This window comes from Peromyscus maniculatus, chromosome 21, assembly GCF_049852395.1.
Source record: "Peromyscus maniculatus bairdii isolate BWxNUB_F1_BW_parent chromosome 21, HU_Pman_BW_mat_3.1, whole genome shotgun sequence".
Taxonomy (NCBI): Eukaryota; Metazoa; Chordata; class Mammalia; order Rodentia; family Cricetidae; genus Peromyscus; species Peromyscus maniculatus.
Window position 1 is genome coordinate 148,869 of NC_134872.1, and position 17,216 is coordinate 166,084.

General features: G+C 37.3%; 1 protein-coding gene and 1 pseudogene across 1 annotated transcript; both read left to right on the top strand.

Annotated features, from left to right (window-relative positions):
* Positions 1–9,487: 9,487 nt before the first annotated feature.
* LOC121824935 (U6 spliceosomal RNA) lies at positions 9,488–9,582 on the top strand (annotated as a pseudogene).
* Positions 9,583–9,966: 384 nt separating this feature from the next.
* LOC102910547 (olfactory receptor 2J3-like) lies at positions 9,967–10,902 on the top strand. Its single transcript, XM_006996860.1, has one exon. The coding sequence runs from the start codon at positions 9,967–9,969 to the stop codon at positions 10,900–10,902; it is 936 nt and encodes a 311-aa protein (XP_006996922.1).
* Positions 10,903–17,216: the final 6,314 nt, after the last annotated feature.

Genomic DNA, 17,216 nt, shown 5'->3' on the forward strand with positions numbered 1-17,216 from the left:
CTTTAAACACAAGCCTTTTAGGAATAGAACTAGAACTGAACCAGAAGCCTCCTACCTGTATGCTATCTCTTACAGTATCAGAAGTTGCTATGCAAGCTGCCAAGTGAAAGGGACAGTGTTGGGTGTTCTGTGTTGTATGAATTGGTAGAAGAAAGAAGTCACTCCAAGATGAAATTTTTAGACCTATGTGGCAATAGGAAGGTTTAGGCTCTGATAGACTGAGCAGCCATACAAAAGCATATTTATTGACACAAAGCTGTTTTGGTTTTCTTTTAAACAAGTTCTTCATACCAAAGTCCATGACATAATCTATGTGTTTTTCTGAAGGAAAGCATCATGTCCCCACCACTTTAGTCTTTTTGTATACTATTTGCTGTACCAAATAGTCTAAGAGCTTCAGGTGTGCCAGAAAATTGTGACCAAAGTCATGCAAAGGCTGTAAAGCTCCCTCAGAAAAACAAATCTAAAAATCATGGAAAATAGTCATTGTTTTCCTCAATAACTTCTTCTAGGTCAAAGACTTCTAAAAACAATTATTCATTCTACTGTTTACCCTAGATACAATGATTCTGCTAGATTCCTACAACAGGATAATCAGTAATCTTGCACAGCTAAAAGCCTTTAAACCACAAAATCTGTCCCAGCAAGATATCCCTAATGGAGTAAAAGTGGCACTTATATCTTGAGAGTAATCAGCAGCTGTCTAATTGGACTTAAGGCCTGCTCACTAGGAAGGAACTCATGCCTGGTACTGAAAATCTAGTCAATTGCCCATAGTTAGGGAAGTCACAGACATAAAAGGGGTTTCCTAAATCAATATAAAACATAACTATATTCCAAATACTCATCCTTATACCCACAGATAAGTCTGGTATAATGTTGTATCCTTTTGCAACAAATGGGGATGATTACAGAAATCTACAACTTATCAAAATTCAGAGAATTAATGAGCCTGGGGTGTAGATATTGCATATCTACAATACAACCCCTACACTTACAACTCAGAGAAATTCACAAAGATGGGGCAGAAAGATTGTGAGAGCCAGTGATCCAGGACACCTGTGGGGCGTTTACCCACCAACCCCACAGCTCCCCAGAGTTTTCTTGAGTGTGAGCAGCAGGAAATATTAGATAGAAGAATTTATTGCAAAGAATCTTGCGGAGATAAACAAATAGAAAATAAAGGATAGCCTTGAAAGGGCCTGGAACCTTTTCCAACAGGCCCTGACTGTCTCTGCCCCAGGGTTTTTATAGAGACACCAAGGGGTGGAGCAAAAGACCTCCTCCCCCAGCACAGCCAAGTGCAGACCATCTCAGACACCTGCACTCAGTCCCGTGGTCCTAATCATCCTCTATGCGGACCTGGTGGGTAAAGCCATGAGGAACCCTAGAATGGGCTCCCACAGACACCTGCTGCTAGATAGCCTCCCATAGGTATGACGAGGGAGGAAAATGCACCCACAAAATCTCAACAATAAGATGGCTTGAACAAGATCAGTGTGATGATAGCATCAGTTAGTATGTCTTAGTTGGGATTTCTGTTGTTGTGAAAAGACACCATGACCTTAGCAACTCATATAAAGGAAAACATTTAATTGGGGCTGGCTTACAGGTTCAGAGGTTTAATCCATTATCATCATGGTGGGACATGGAGGGTGCGGGCAGACATGGTTCTGGATAAGGAGCTGAGGGTTCTATATCTTGATTCTCATTCAACAGAAAGTAAACTGTTTACTACAATGATCATAGCTTGAACAAAAGAGACCTCAAAGCCCACTCCTACAGTGACAAACTTCCTCCAACAAGGCCACACCTACTCCAACAAAGTCATACCTCCTAATAATGCCACTCCATTTGGGGGGCATTTTCTTTCAAACCACCATAGTATGCAAGTGCAGACAGGGGTAATTTTGCATAGTCCTACTATGGAGGGTCCAAGAATAGCTAGAGGTGATCAACAGATGTAGAAAGAGGAAGAATCAGTTTCCTCCAGAGAATGATTTCCTTATAGGTTGTCCAATCTCAAGGAACCAACCAAGAACAGGTACATATGAGTAACACTAAATGACTCAGTAGACTGAATATGTTGTATATGTAGTACTTACATTTTAGATATATTTACATGTTTACATTAATATATAAACATTATATTATATTATATTAAAAAAAGATCATTAGTATGGGATGGAGATGGGGAATATAGAGGAATTGGGGGCAAGAAGGGAGGAATGGAAATGATGTAGATGTAGTGCTCGTGTATGAAATTCTCAAAAAAATGAAATTAATTTTAAAAATAAGAACAAAGACTGTGCTTTGTTCTGTAAGACCAGATTGATCCATATGTCTACATAATATTTTAAAGGTATGAAAGTCCTACATTTATCTTTTCTCAGAAGATTCTTGAAATAGGCAAAATGATGCCCATAATTTCTATTATTCTTTCATACCCAATAGTTACTTGGGTGAAGCCAAACATATTGTATGATTACCATACCTTTAATTTAGAGGAAAGAGAAAAGGAGTCATGAGAATATTGGTGTCTTTCTGAGTATGTGGTGGAGACCAGACTTTAAATCAGAGCTCTCATTAAAAGTAGCTTGTTTGAATTCTTACACTGAAATCTTTATTCCCAACACATTTTTAAAACAGTTATAATTTTATTCACTCTGTTAAGCTCCACAGAGAAAATCTAGGATGAGGGTGGCCTCAAATATGCTCAGTCCTAGGATGTGAATGCTTGATTCTCACCAGTGTTTGAGAGATAATGTAGGTCTGGGTCAACATAGACACTTATTCCAGTATGTAGCTCAGATTTATGGCTTTGTTTGTTTGTTCATTTGTTTGTTTGTTTGGTTATTCTGTTGTTTGTTTGTTTGTGTGTAACATGTATTTATTGATTGTATATGACATGTTGAAGTGAAGGGTTTTTAAAGCCTGAGTAAAAGTTCAACGAATGTCTAAATTATAGAGCAGAGAAGGGAAAATACTGTTTGCCACAGAATAATCTGTGTATATTTGTCTCTAGCAAGGAAGTATACCAATTGAAGAAATTGTTAATCCAGCCTGTACCCCCCTCAGCAGCCAAGTATGGCTGTTGGAGAGGTAGATGCTTCATTCAAAGTAACAGTCTAAAGCCTGTCAGACATGGAAGCCATCACTACAGACACAAACATATCCATGACCTCCCTTGGCCTTGGATTAAGCTGGGTAGCTTGAGATGACACCATAAAGCCTGTTGTAGGTGAGCAAATGCATGTTGGCTTATGGCAATATCCCATGAGGAGAAGATGTTGATGGCATGTGAAGAATATCCATGAACTATGAGAGCTAACTATGGTAGTGTCTCCTATCCACACTATATCTCCAGTACTGTATGGTGGTATTTTATTTGTACTGAAATGTGATTTTAATTATATGTTAATAAATAAAGTTGCCTGTGGGTCAGAGCAATTAGAGCCATAGCAAGAGCATGGTGGTGGTGGCACACGCCTTTAATCCCAGCACTTGGTAGACAGAGCTAGGTAGATCTCTGTGTGTTCAAGGATACAGACAACATAGGAGACACATGCCTTTAATCTCAATACCAGCCATAGAAGACCTGGAAGTCTCTACAGACAAGCAGTGATGAAGCAGTCATGTGTTTGGGTTTACAACCAATGAGAAGGCAGAACAGAAAGACTATATAAAGACAAACACACAGGAAGTAGGTCTCTTTCAGAGAGGTCACTTGGCTAAAGAGGTTAACTGCAGCAGGCGGGTAAGGCTCTTAGCTCTGATCTCTTGGCTTTCTTCTTTGCATTGGTTCTGTGTTTCTTATTTAATAAGACGGTTGGTTACATCTACAGTACTGATCTTTTTTTTAAAGATATTTTTATCTATTATGTATACAGTGTTCTGCCTGCATGCCAGGAGATGGCACCAGGTCTCATCATAGATGGTTGTAAGCCACCATGTAGTTGCTGGGAATTAAACTCCAGTCCCCCAGTACTGATTTTTTTGAGAAAAGAAATGATAGGATCTTTTCATGTTGTATTTTGGCAATGTTTTTCTTTAATATCACCCCTTTGGCTACTGACTCTTGAGATCAGTTAGCACTTGCTAGGAATGGTAGGTTGTGGGCTTTTAGAGATTGTGATCTCCCTTTGCAAAAAGGTTTCACTAAAAGGGTGACATTGTATTAACTTTTAAGTGTTTTACAGGTTTAGAAAATCATCTGAAAGATGTGTGAATATATCTAAGAGTCAGGATTGGAAATCAGTTCACATAGGGTACAATACTCAAAAACTGCAATGAAATTATTAGGAAATTTATGATTGTGTAAGATACAGATAACACATTTATGAATAAAACATGCCTCTATTTGATGCCTCAAATAGCTATCAAATACTGGAGAGAAATAAAATGTGGCTTATTCATACAATAGAATATTATTAAGACATAAAAATGAATGAGAAACTGACAGATTAAATGACTTTGGTGAACCTTCATTAAAAAAAACAAAAAAACAAAAAAACATGCCTCTATGAACATTAAGATAAAGAGTTTGAATGAGGGTGCCCTCATGGTGGGAAAACAAGTCATAAGGTTAATAAATGAAAATCCTAGTTTTCACTATCACCCTTTAAATTAATCAATGGGGCCCCCAAGTTCCTGAAAACAAAGTAGGTTACTGTCATTACTGTTGGTTGTCTAATAAAGAACTATATGGTAGGTTCCTATTGCTACAAACTATACTTTGGTTGCAATACATGGAGAAAACAAGCGGGGGCTGATATGGAAGCTTTCTCCCTACTGACTAACTTTTGTAGTTTCAGAAGATACTATACAGGCTTCTGGGAAAGAATTGGCTGTAGACCTTCATGATCAACATGTCAGATAAAATGTACCACTTATATGATGGTGAGAAAAGTAGGGTGGATTCAAACAATTGCTTTCCAGTTGCTTGTAAGGACTATTCTATGAGAGGGAACTCATGTTCCCATTACTAGTGAGGTCAAAGGTCATGTGGGGAAGCTACTAATGTTGTTTTGCTAAACCAGCATGATTTTCTGTCAAGTTACCTTCTAAAGCTTTTATGTTTATGCCTATAGATATTGTTGCTATCATTTTGGTCAGGGAAGCTACTTTTGGTAATGAGTGACTTGTATTGTAGAGGCTGGTAAAAGTGCAGAGTAAGACCTAAGTGGATTATGTGCATAATGCCCATAAACCCAAAACCCAGGGAACATCACAGAATAGGGGATACAGAAAGAATCTAAAGATAGAGGATGGGACAGAATATTGTGGAAAACCATCCTTCAAACATGACATGGCAATTATCCTGTTGACACTTGAAATTTTAATAGCTGTGATTACCTGCAGGAGCTATGTTCAAAATTGCATAATTGGTTCCATTAACATGCCATCACATCTCTCTCTCTCTCTCTCTCTCTCTCTCTCTCTCTCTCTCTCTCTCTCTCTCTGTGTGTGTGTGTGTCTGTGTGTGTGTGCGTGTGAGTGTGTATGTGTGTGTATCCCCAAAGCCAATGCTTTAGATATACAAGGCTTTGTTCCTTCCCCATTGATATATAAGAAGTTGGCAGCAGCTTGGGTGGGGAGTATGGATCATCCATGTTCCCATACAAAGCCCCTCAATTGACCCACAGCCAAACATTAAGCAGAACTCAGGGAACCACACAGAAGAGGAAGAGGAAAGACTGTAGAAGTGAGGGCACCAGGATAACAGGCCCCCAGAATCAACTAAGCAAGGCTCATAGGGGCTCACAGAGACTGAAATGGCAACCAGGGAGCTTACATAGATCTGTATTAGGCCCTCTGTATACATGCTGTGGTTGTTTAGCTTGGGATTTTGTAGGACCCCTAACAGTAGGATTTGGGTTAACTCTGATTCTTTTGCTTGCTTATGAGACCCTTTTTCTCCTACTGGATTGCCTCATCTAGCCTTGGTTTGAGAGTTTATACTTCGTTTTATTGCATCTTCTTATTCCATGTTTTCTTGATATCACTGGGAGGCCTGTTCTTTTCTGAAGTAAAATGGAGGAGCAGTGTATCTGGGGGAGAGGGGAGGTATGTGTGGGAACTGGGAATAAGGGAGGGAGGGGAGACTGTGGTAAGGATGTATTGTATGTTAGAAGAAGAAAAAGAAAAAACAAAAACAAAAAGCAAAGCCCCTCAAATCATGTTCTGGTAAGCAGTACTAAATAAACTTATTGAACCACCAAGCTAGGCTTGGGTAAAATATTTAGGATGAATAGATGTTTATTTATATTTTCCCAGGAAAAGTTATTGTAACAAATACATCTCTTTGGTTTAGTCATTTCATATGAGATGCATCTTGTAGATGCAACCAACCATCTTATTAAAATAAGAAACACAGAACCAATGTAAAAGAGAAAGCCGAGAGGTCAGAGCTCAGAGCTAAAATCTTACCTCCTGCAGTGCTCCTAGCTTCCCCAAAAGAGAGCTACTTCCTGTGTGTCTGTCTTTAAATAGTCTTTCTGTTCTGCCTTCTCATTGGTTGTAAACCCAAACACATGACTGCCTTGTCACTGCCTGTAAGTACCACCCTCCAGGTCTTAAAGGCGTATGTCTCCAATGCTGGCTGTATCCCTGAACACACAGAGATCTACCTAGATCTTCTACCAAGTGCTGGGATTAAAGGCGTGCACCACCACCACCACCACCACCATGCTCTTGCTATGGCTCTAATAGCTCTGACCCCAGGGCAACTTTATTTATTAACATACAATTAAAATCACATTTCAGTACAAATAAAATACCACCATATGCATATGTCAAAACATTACAACATACCCCATAAATGGGTATATATCATAATATAAAAATATAAAAGGATCTAATAGCCTCTTTCATTACATAACAAACACACTCATTTTTACACCCTTTTAAGTGATAAATCCTTTGTGATTTTGACAGTAAGACATCAAACAGAAAGTATCTCTTTGGAAGGTTTACTATATGAACCCCACACTGGTCTAATGAGGACAATTCTATAAAGTGTGTTTGGAGGGAGAAAACAGAAGGGGGAAATTGTGTGACTATATTATAGTCTCAAGAAATTAAAGAAAAAGACAAAACAAGTTAGAAATAGAGAAATATTATTTTTTCTTAATAATATTAATTGCTACATTGGTATGTACCTCCCAAAGGTCCTAGTCAAGGAAAAGAGCTCTATTATTCATTGTCATGGTACATTCCCTGATGGCTGTAATGCCCTAATGTGTTTTGAGTTTCTGCTAAAAGCAAATCTGGACAAACTCAGGCTCTCTTGTCTGTGACAATTGTCACAGTCCTGTCTCCATAGTTAAATGGATTTCATAAAACTGGATTGTGAGAAAAAATATGGTTGACTTGAGGCTGCAAGACAGCCAGTGAGCTTCCATATTCCTTCGCATGGGCTTAGGCTCTAGGCTACAGGAAAGGTGGACCGACATGAAGGTTAGTACAGAGAAGACAGTTGATAGAACATTGCCTAAGACCCAGGCAGACAGACCTATATTTCAAAGTGCTGAAAGGATAACTTTTAAAATAATCTTTAAAGAAGAGATAAATTTAAGGCATGAGATAATGGATTTGTTAGTTATCTGGAAATAAGCACTACACAGGGTACACCTGTATCAAGACTTTACACTGCACCCCATAAATAAATACAACAAATATTTAGTTAATTAAATTTTCAAAAATAAACCTAATATGAATAAATTGTGTAAGAATTAGCAAAATGTCTGTTAGTGCTTTGGGGGCTACAAGAGCATGCTGAGATATCCATTTGATCTATAACATTTGATTTAAGAATATATCATATTCCAAGAGCTTTTAAAACTGCATTTAATAGAGTCTTCATTTTCTCTTTTCTCTCAAAAAGAAAATCAAGTCTCTGAACCTTTCTCTATTTGAATTGCAAATCTTTTGGATCCCCAATTTCATACTCTATTTATAAAAATGTAGAACTCCAAAGTCATTTCGTATTTTAGATGAAGAATATCACTTTTCTTTAATTAATGTTGTAAGTTTCTAAGAGAGGCAGCTTAAAAAATTATGCTGCACTAGAGAACATCACATTTAAATCCACCCACTTAGAATTTCAGTGCTCCTGACATCACTTTTTAAAGAGTAAACATTAAAATATTTAAGCTTTGAAATTTTCCTCAATAAACTGAATGCAGGCCTGTTGTGCTTGTATTTGCTTCTCACTGTATTCTTTCAGAGTATGAGAAGAAGTAACCACTCTGACAGAAAACACAGCATAGCAAATCTCTTCAGAAATATTCAAAAGGTGGGTCACTGTATTGTATGGAAAAAAATAAGGAAAGGATATTTATCTTTTATATGAGAGACTGATAATGCACGAGATAAAATGAGACACTAATTATTCAAAGTGCCAATGGATATTAGAATTTCATTATTGTTTTTCACAACAGGACAGCTATGAAATAAATGAGTAAAATGTTCACATGCACTTAACTGGACATTAACATTAGATAATGACTAGTTAGAAGGTCCAGTGAAAATTATGGAAAACCTAAAAGACACAAATTATAAATTATAGATCATAATTTAAATGCTATCTCAGTTATTTTCTGAAGCATTGTGAAGTTTGTAGATGTTACCTTTAAATCTATATCTCACTGCCCAAGCTAATCATGACTTAATTTTGGGCTCCACACTCAGTGCTTCTCTAGCCTTTCTTATATTTTCCAAACCTCTCTTTATCTTTTGCCTACTTAAGTTTTCTTAAGTGGAGTATTTAACTTTACTCTTCAGAGATTAGTATTATTTCCACATGACACTAGAACTATTTCATGACTTATTTTTCCAATCTATCCCCTTTTGTTATCAGCATTTCTCCCCATTTTTAAGCGCACATAATTTTTTAATATTGTAAATACTTATGAAATTCTATGTGTTTTGCTCTTAAGTATCTGTTTATACATCCATTGTCATGGTAGTTTTTGTCTGAGAATAAGCATCTAGAATGAATATATTTTATTAATTAAAATTGTTCTTTGACAATTTCATACATGTATAAAATGTATTCTGATAACTCTTACCTCACATACTCTTATCTCCTTCCCACATTTTTCAATCCTTTCTTCTCCTTACAAATCTCTTTGCCACACTGACATGCTTTTGTTTTGTTTTATAATCTGAGTTTAACCAGAGCCCTCTGTGGAACTGTGAGTTTGGAACTACCCATTGAAGCATGCTGGATTCACCAGTGGGTATGCAACTGAAGACACTGACTCTCATCTTCAGAAACTCTAGAGTCAATAGTTCAGCAGGAAGTAGTGTGGCTCTGTGATATCCTCTCCCATCCATGATTGATGATTTAAAGATTATATATATAATTTTTATGTGTGCATTCAATCATGTTAAAGTTTTCCTAATTTTAACATTTGAAAGCTATTACCAAATTAATGTCATCATATGAGAAATTTTCATTTATGAGAAATTGTTGATTGCTATTGTGATAGCTTCATCAGTACATATACTAAAATTGGAAGGTTAACATGGCCTCTGCACAAGGATGACACACAAATTCAGGAAGCATTCCTTATAGAAAAAATTATAGGTAATCCTTTTTTTGTACCATCAAAAATATGATAAAAGAGAATAAATTAATTTTTGTGCAAAAAGAACTTTATAAGAATTGCCCTTTATATCCATACAATAACTTACTCTTCATATTTGCAAATGCTAGCTTAAAGATGATGTAAAACACATATTAACTTAAGACATATTCACTGCAACTGCAACAACACAAATAATGGACTGAATACAAAAAAAACAATAAAAACTGTATTACCACATAGCACATAGTGTGACACTAAGAAGCAGCATTTATTTAACCTGAGCTACTTACAAGTGTTTGTTAACATATGGATACCCTATGAAGTTTATGAGATTTTTTTTCCTCTTAAAGTACAGGGAAAAAAATGAGTGATAATGGAAAAGCTCAATGCAAGTTCTGGAGATTATTTTATCCTTCTGGGTTTTTCTAAATGGCCTCATCTGGAAGTTGCTCTCTTTGTGGTGATCTTGATATTCTACTTGATGACACTGACAGACAATCTCTTCATCATCATCCTGTCATACCTAGATTCCCACCTGCATACCCCTATGTACTTCTTCCTTTCAAATCTCTCTGCTCTGGATCTCTGCTACAACACTAGCTCTGTCCCTCAGCTGCTGTTCAACCTCTGGGGTCCAGAGAAGATCATATCTTATGCTGGGTGTATGCTACAACTCTATTTTGTCCTCGCACTGGGTACCACAGAGTGTGTTCTGTTGGTGGTGATGTCCTATGACCGCTATGCAGCTGTGTGCAAACCCTTACATTACTCTGTCCTCATGAATCCTCGTTTCTGTTCCCTGCTGGCTGCAGCATCCTGGGTAAGTGGCTTTACCACCTCAGCACTTCATTCCTCCTTTACCTTCTGGGTACCCCTGTGTGGACATCGCCAAGTGGACCACTTCTTCTGTGAAGTCCCAGCACTATTGTGGTTATCCTTTGTTGATATCCGTGCAAATGAGCTGACCCTCATGGTCATGAGTGTCATTTTTGTTGTTATACCACTTATTCTCATTTTGAGCTCCTATGGTGCCATTGCATGCACTGTCCTAAGAATGCAGTCAACCACTCGACTTCAGAAAGTTTTTGGGACCTGTGGAGCCCATCTTACTGTTGTGTCTCTCTTTTTCATTCCAATCATGTGCATTTACCTTCAGCCTCCAACAGAAAATTCTCAAGATCAAGCCAAGTTCATTGCCCTCTTCTATTCTGTTGTCACCCCTAGCCTGAATCCTCTCATCTATACCCTAAGAAACAAAGACGTCAGAGGGGCAGTAAGGAGGCTGACTGGATATGAGATGGAGCAATGAGAGAAGCCTTCCATTTTGCTGTCTTTGATCAGGCTCTGGTCCATCATGAAGAACACTTTGATTTATTGAGATATCTGTTGCACAGTAGGTCATAAAACATAAAATATATAAATCTTCAATGTGCTATCCTTTATATTGGTTAATTCTGAAATAATATTTAAGATGATCTCTTTGATTTATGTTTTTAGATGACTGTAATGAAGTTTTAGCATCTATGAGTTGAGGAGACAAGTGGAGTGCTTGATGAAGGTTATGTGAAGAAGAAACTATTACAAAAACCTTTGAAATTTTGAAATATTTCTAACATAAATTAACATACTACTTTATGAATTAATCATATCCAGAGAGGAACAATATGAGAAAGATATAGGCTGAAGAAATTTTTATGTATGAAATTTTGTATTAAACTTGATTTGCCAAGAGAAGCATACAAATAAATTTAGGTCTCTCCAAAATTAATTCCAGAGGATTTAGCAAAATGTCTTAAATATAAACATTTACTTTTAAGGTGAGATGAAGATTGTGTTAGTAAATGAAACAAAACATTCTTTTGCTAAAGTAAGCTTAATTAGCAACATTGTTGAATTATGTTACATCTATTGTTTTTAATATATACTAATATATAACAATTACATATCTTATGAGACCAAATGTTACAGTTCAATATCTGTATGCAATATGCATGGGTTGATACAGGGTAACTTATATTTCCATCTCTTTATCAGTAGAGTTTTTTGTAAAAGTCTTTTTTTAATTAAGAAATTTTTATTCATTTTGCATACTAGTCACAGATCCCCTCTTCTCTCCTCCCACACTTCTAGCCTTCCCCTCCAACCCACTCCCCATTCCCTCCTACAAGAAGGTAAGGCCTCTCATGGGGAGTCAGTAGAGCCTGGTACATTCAGTAGAGGCAGGTCCAAGCCCCTCCCCCTACCTCAAGGCTGTGCAAGGTAGTCCACCATAGGCAGTGAGCTCCAAAACGCCAGCTCATGCACCAGAGATATATCCTGATCTTACTTACAGGGGGCTCCATAAGGAGATCAAGCTACACAACTGTCTCACTATGCAGAGGGCCTAGTCCAGTCCCATGCAGGCTCCACAGGCGCTGGTCTAAATTTAATGAATTCCCACTAGTTTGGTTTGATTGTCTCTGTCCGTTTCCCCATCATGATCTTGATGCCACTTGCTCATAGAATCCCTCTTCTCTCTCTTTGACTGGACTCCTGGAGCTCAGCCTGGTGTTTGGCTGTGGATCTCTGCATCTGCTTCCATCAGTTACTGGAGAAAGGCTCTATGATGACAGTTAGGATATTCACCGATCAAATTACTGGGATAAGCCAGTTCAGGTACCTTTTCCACAATTGCTAGTAGTCTAAGCTAGGGTCATCCTTGTGAATTCCTGGGAACTTCCCTAGCACTCCAGTTTCTCCCTATCCGCATGATGTTTCCCTCTATCATGGTATCACTTTCATTCCTCTTCCACTCTATCCTTGTTATAGCTCGACCATCCCATTCATTTATGTTCTCACTCCCCATCCACTATCTCCATTGCCCCCCTTCAGCTCATGAAGATCTCACCTATTTCTCCATCCCATGGCGATCTATGCCTCCCTCTTTGGGTTCTCTTTGTTAGCTAGCTCCTCTGGAGTAATGGGTTGTATTCTGGTTATCCTTTGCTTTACATCTAGTATCCACTTATGAGTAAGCACATATCATGTTTGTCCCTATGAGTTTGGGTTACCTCACTCAGGATATTTTCTAGTCCCATCCATTTGCCTGCAAATTTCATGATGTCATTGGTTTTTACTGCTGAGTACTACTCTATTGGGTATATGTACCACATTTTCTTAATCCATTCTTCTGTTGAGAGACATCTAGGTTGTTTCCAGGTTCTGACTATTGTGAATAATGCTGCTATGAACATAGTTGAGCATGTGTCCCTGTGATATGGTTGAGCATTCCTTGGGTATATGCCCACGATTGGTGTAGCTGGGTCTTGAGGAAGATTGATTCCCAATTTTCTGAGAAACCACCATACTGATTTCCAAAGTGGCTGTACAAATTTGCACTCCCACCAACAGTGGAGGAGTGTTCCCCTTGCTTCACATCCTCTCCAACATAAGCTATCATCACTGTTTTTGCCATTCTGACAGGTGTGTAAGATGGTTTCTTAGAGTTGTTTTGATTTGTATTTCCCTGATGACTAAGGATGTTGAACAATTCCTTAAAGGTCTTTCAGCCATTTGAGATTCTTCTGTTGAGAATTCTCTTTTTAGCTCTGTAGCCCACTTTTTAATTGGATTGTTAGGTATTTTGATGTCTAGTTTCCTGAGTTCTTTATATATTTTGGAGATGATCCTGCTGTCAGATGTGGGGTTGGTAAGGATCTTTTCCCATTCTGTAGGCTATCATTTTGTCTTATTGACCATGTCCTTTGCCCTACAAAAGCTTCTCAGTTTCAAGAGGTCCCATTTATTAATTGTTGCTCTTGGTGTTTGTGCTGCTGGTGTTATATTTAGGAAGTGATCTCCTATGCCAATGCATTCAAGACTACTTCCTACTTTCTTTTCTATCAAGTTCAGTATAACTGGTTTTATGTTGAGGTCTTTGATCCAGTTGGACTTGAGTTTTGTGCATAGCAATAGATGTGGATCTGTTTGCAATCTTCTACATATTGATATCCAGTTATGCCAGCACCATTTGTTGAAGATGCTTTCTTTCTTCCATTTATAGTTTGGGCTTGTTTGTCAAAAATCAGGTATTCATAGATGTGTGGGTTAATGTCAGGGTCTTTAGTTTGATTCCATTGGTCCACAAGTCAGTTTTTATGCCAATACCAGGCTATTTTTATTACTATAGCACTATAGTAGAGCTTGAGGTAATGCCTCCAGAAGTTACTTTATTGTACAAGATTGTTTTTAGCTATCATGAGTTTTTTGTTTTGCCATATGAAGTTGACTATTGTTCTTTCCAGGTCTGTGAAGAATCGTATTGGAATTTTGATGAAGATTGCATTGAATGTGTAGATTGCTTTTGGTAAGATTGCCATTTTTACTATGTTAATCTTACCTATTTATGAGCATGGAAGATCTTTCCATTTTCTGATATCTTCTTCAATTTCTTTCTTCAGAGACTTAAAATTATTGTTATAAAGCTCTTTCATTTGCTTAGTTAGAGTCACCCCAAGGTATTTTATCTTCCTTGTGGCTATTGTCAATGGTGATGTTTCTCTGATTTCTTTCTCATTCTATTTATCTTTTGTATATAGGAGAGCTACTGATTTTTTGAGTTAATCTTGTATCCAGCCACATTACTGAAGGTGTTCATCAGCTTTAGGAGTTTCCTGGTAGAATTTTTGGGGTCACTTATATACTATCATTATCTGCAAATAGGGAAAGTTTGACTTCTTCCTTTATAATTTTATCCACTTGATCTCCTTTTGTTGTCTTATTGCTCTAGCTAGGACTTCAAGTACTATATTAAATAAATATGGGGAGAGTGGACAGCCTTGTCTTATTCCTGATTTTATTGGAATCACTTTGAGTTTCTCTCCATTTAATTTGATGTTGGCTATTGACTTGTTGTAAATTACCTTTATTATGTTAGTATGTTCCTTGTATCCCTGTTCTTTTCAAGACCATTATCATGAAGGGGTGTTGGATTTTGTCAAATGCTTTTTCAGCATCTAATGAGATAATCATGTGGTTTTTTTTTTATTTAAGTCTGTTTATATGGTGTATTACATTGACAGATTTTCATTATTTTGAACAATCCTTACTCTCTGGGATGAAATCTTCTTGATCATGGTGGATAATCTGATGTGTTCTTGGATTCAGTTTGCCAATATTGTATTGAGTATTTTTGCATAGATGTTAATGATGGTGATTGGTCGTAATTCTCTTTCTTTGTTGTATCTTTGTGTGGTTTGGGCATCAGGGTAAATGTAGCCTCTTAAAAAGAGGTTGATAATGTTTCTTCTGTTTCTATTGTATGGAACAATTTGAAGAGTCTTGGTATTAGCTCTTCTTTGAAATTCTGGTAGTATTCTGCACTGAAACCATCTGGTCCTGGACTTTTATTTTTCTTTCTTTCTTTCTTTTTTTTTTTTTTTTTGTTGGGAGACTTTTAATGACTTTCCTTAGGGATTATGGGTTTATTTAAGTTGTTTATCTCATCTTGATTTAATTTTAGTATGTGGTAACTATCCAGGAAATTATCCATTTCTTTCAGATTTTCCAATTTTGTGGGGTACAGGTTTTTGAAGTATGACCTGATGATTCTCTCGATTTCCTCATTGTCTGTTGCTGTCTCCTTTTTCATTTCTGATTTTGCTAATTTGCAGGTTCTCTCTCTGCCTTTTGGTTAGTTTGGAAAAGGGGATGTCTATCTTGTTTATTTTCTCAAAGAATCAACTCTTTGTTTCATTGATTTTTGTATTTTTCTCTTTGTTTTTATTTTATTGATTTTAGCCCTCAATTTGATTATTTCCTGGCATCTTTTCTTCCTGGAGTTAATTTGCCTCTTTTTGTACTAGAGCTATTAGGTGTGCTGTTAAGTCACTAGTGTAGCGGGAATCTTAAAAGTTCTTATTAATAAAATCAAACCTGAGGCCAGTTATTGGGGTGAATAATAGAAGATCAGAGAGACAGAACAAGCCATAGCTATCTCACCTCGCCGGATCCTCAGCTGGTCCTGTTTCCTCACACTGGAAGCTTCTGAGTCCTCATCCAGAATGAATCCCAGCTGAACTGTGCTGCTTCAAAGCCTGAAAGCTTAACCAGCCTAATGCTTAACCAGCCAAATGCTTCTAGTTTCTGGTCCTCACGCCTTATATACCTTTCTGCTTTCTACCATCACTCCCTAGGATTAAAGGCTTGCTTCCTGGGATTAAAGGCATGAGTCATCATGCCTGGCTGTTTCCAATGTGGCCTTGAACTCACAGAGATCCCAGATGGATTTCTGCCTCTGGAATGCTAGGATTAAAGGCGTGTGCTATCACTGCCTAACTAGAGGCTTTTCTGTTCTCTGACCCCGGATAAGTTTATTAAGGTACACAATATTTTGGGGAACACAATATCACCACACACTAGTGTGAGATTTCTCCAATTTCTTATGTGGGCATTTAACACTATGAATTTTTCTCTTAGCACTGCTTTCATGGTGCCCCATAAGTTTGGGTATGTGGTAAGTCATTTTCATTGAATTCTAGGAAATCTTTAATTTCTTTATTTATTTCCTCCTTGATCCATTGGTGATTCAGTTTGAGTATTATTCAGTTTCCATGAGAGTGTAAGCTTTCTGTAATTTTTGTTGTTGAAATATAACTTTAAGCCATGATGGTTCAATAGAATACAGGAGGTTATTTTTATTATTATTATTATTATTTTTTTTTTATTTGTTGAGAATTGCTTTTTGACTGAGTATGTGGTCGATTTTAGAGAAGGCTATATGGGGTTCTGAGAAAAAGGTGTATTCTTTTTTGTTAGGGTTGAATGTTCTGTAGATATCTATTAAGTCCATTCGAGTCATAACACCTGTTAGATGCCTTATTTCTCTGTTCAATTTCTATCTGGCAGATCTGTCCATTGGTGAGAGTGGGGTGTTGAAGTTTTCTACTATTAATGTGTGGGGTTTGATGTGTGATTTAAGCTTTAGTAATTTTTTTTCCATATGTGGTTACCCTTGTATTTGGGACATAAATGTTGAGAATTGAGACTTTGTTTTGGAGGATTTTTTCTGTGATGAATATGTAATGTCCTTCCCAATCTCTTCTGAATGATTTTTGCTTGAAGTTTATTTTGTTAGATATTAGGGTAGCTACACCAGCTTGCTTCTTAAGTCCATTTTATTGGAAAGTCCTTTCCCAGCCATTTACTCTATGGTAGTATCTGTCTTTGAATTTGAGGTGTGTTTCTTGTATGCAGCAGAAGGACAGATCCTGTTTTCGTGTCCATTCTATTAGCCTTTGTCTTTTTATAGGCTAAATGAGTCCACTGATATTAAGGGATATTAATGACCAATGATTGTGATTTCCTGTTATCTTTTGATGGTAGTGTGTGTATGTTTCCCTTCTTTAGGATTTGCTATTGTGGAGTTATCTATTGCCTGTGTTTTTGTGGGTACATCTGACTTTCTTAGGTTGGAATTTTCCTTCTAGTGTTTTCTGCAGGTCTTGATTTGTGGATAGGTATTGTTTAAATGTGGTTTTTTCTTGGAATGTCTTGTTCACTGTTCACACTGTCTATGGTGATTGAAAATTTTGCTGGGTCTAGCAGTCTGGGCTGGCATCCATGGTCTATTAGTGTCTGTATTAC

Coding starts and splice junctions, on each gene's coding strand:
- LOC102910547 (XM_006996860.1), top strand. CDS start 9,967: ATGGAAAAGCTCAATGCAAGTTCTGGAGATTATTTTATCCTTCTGGGT.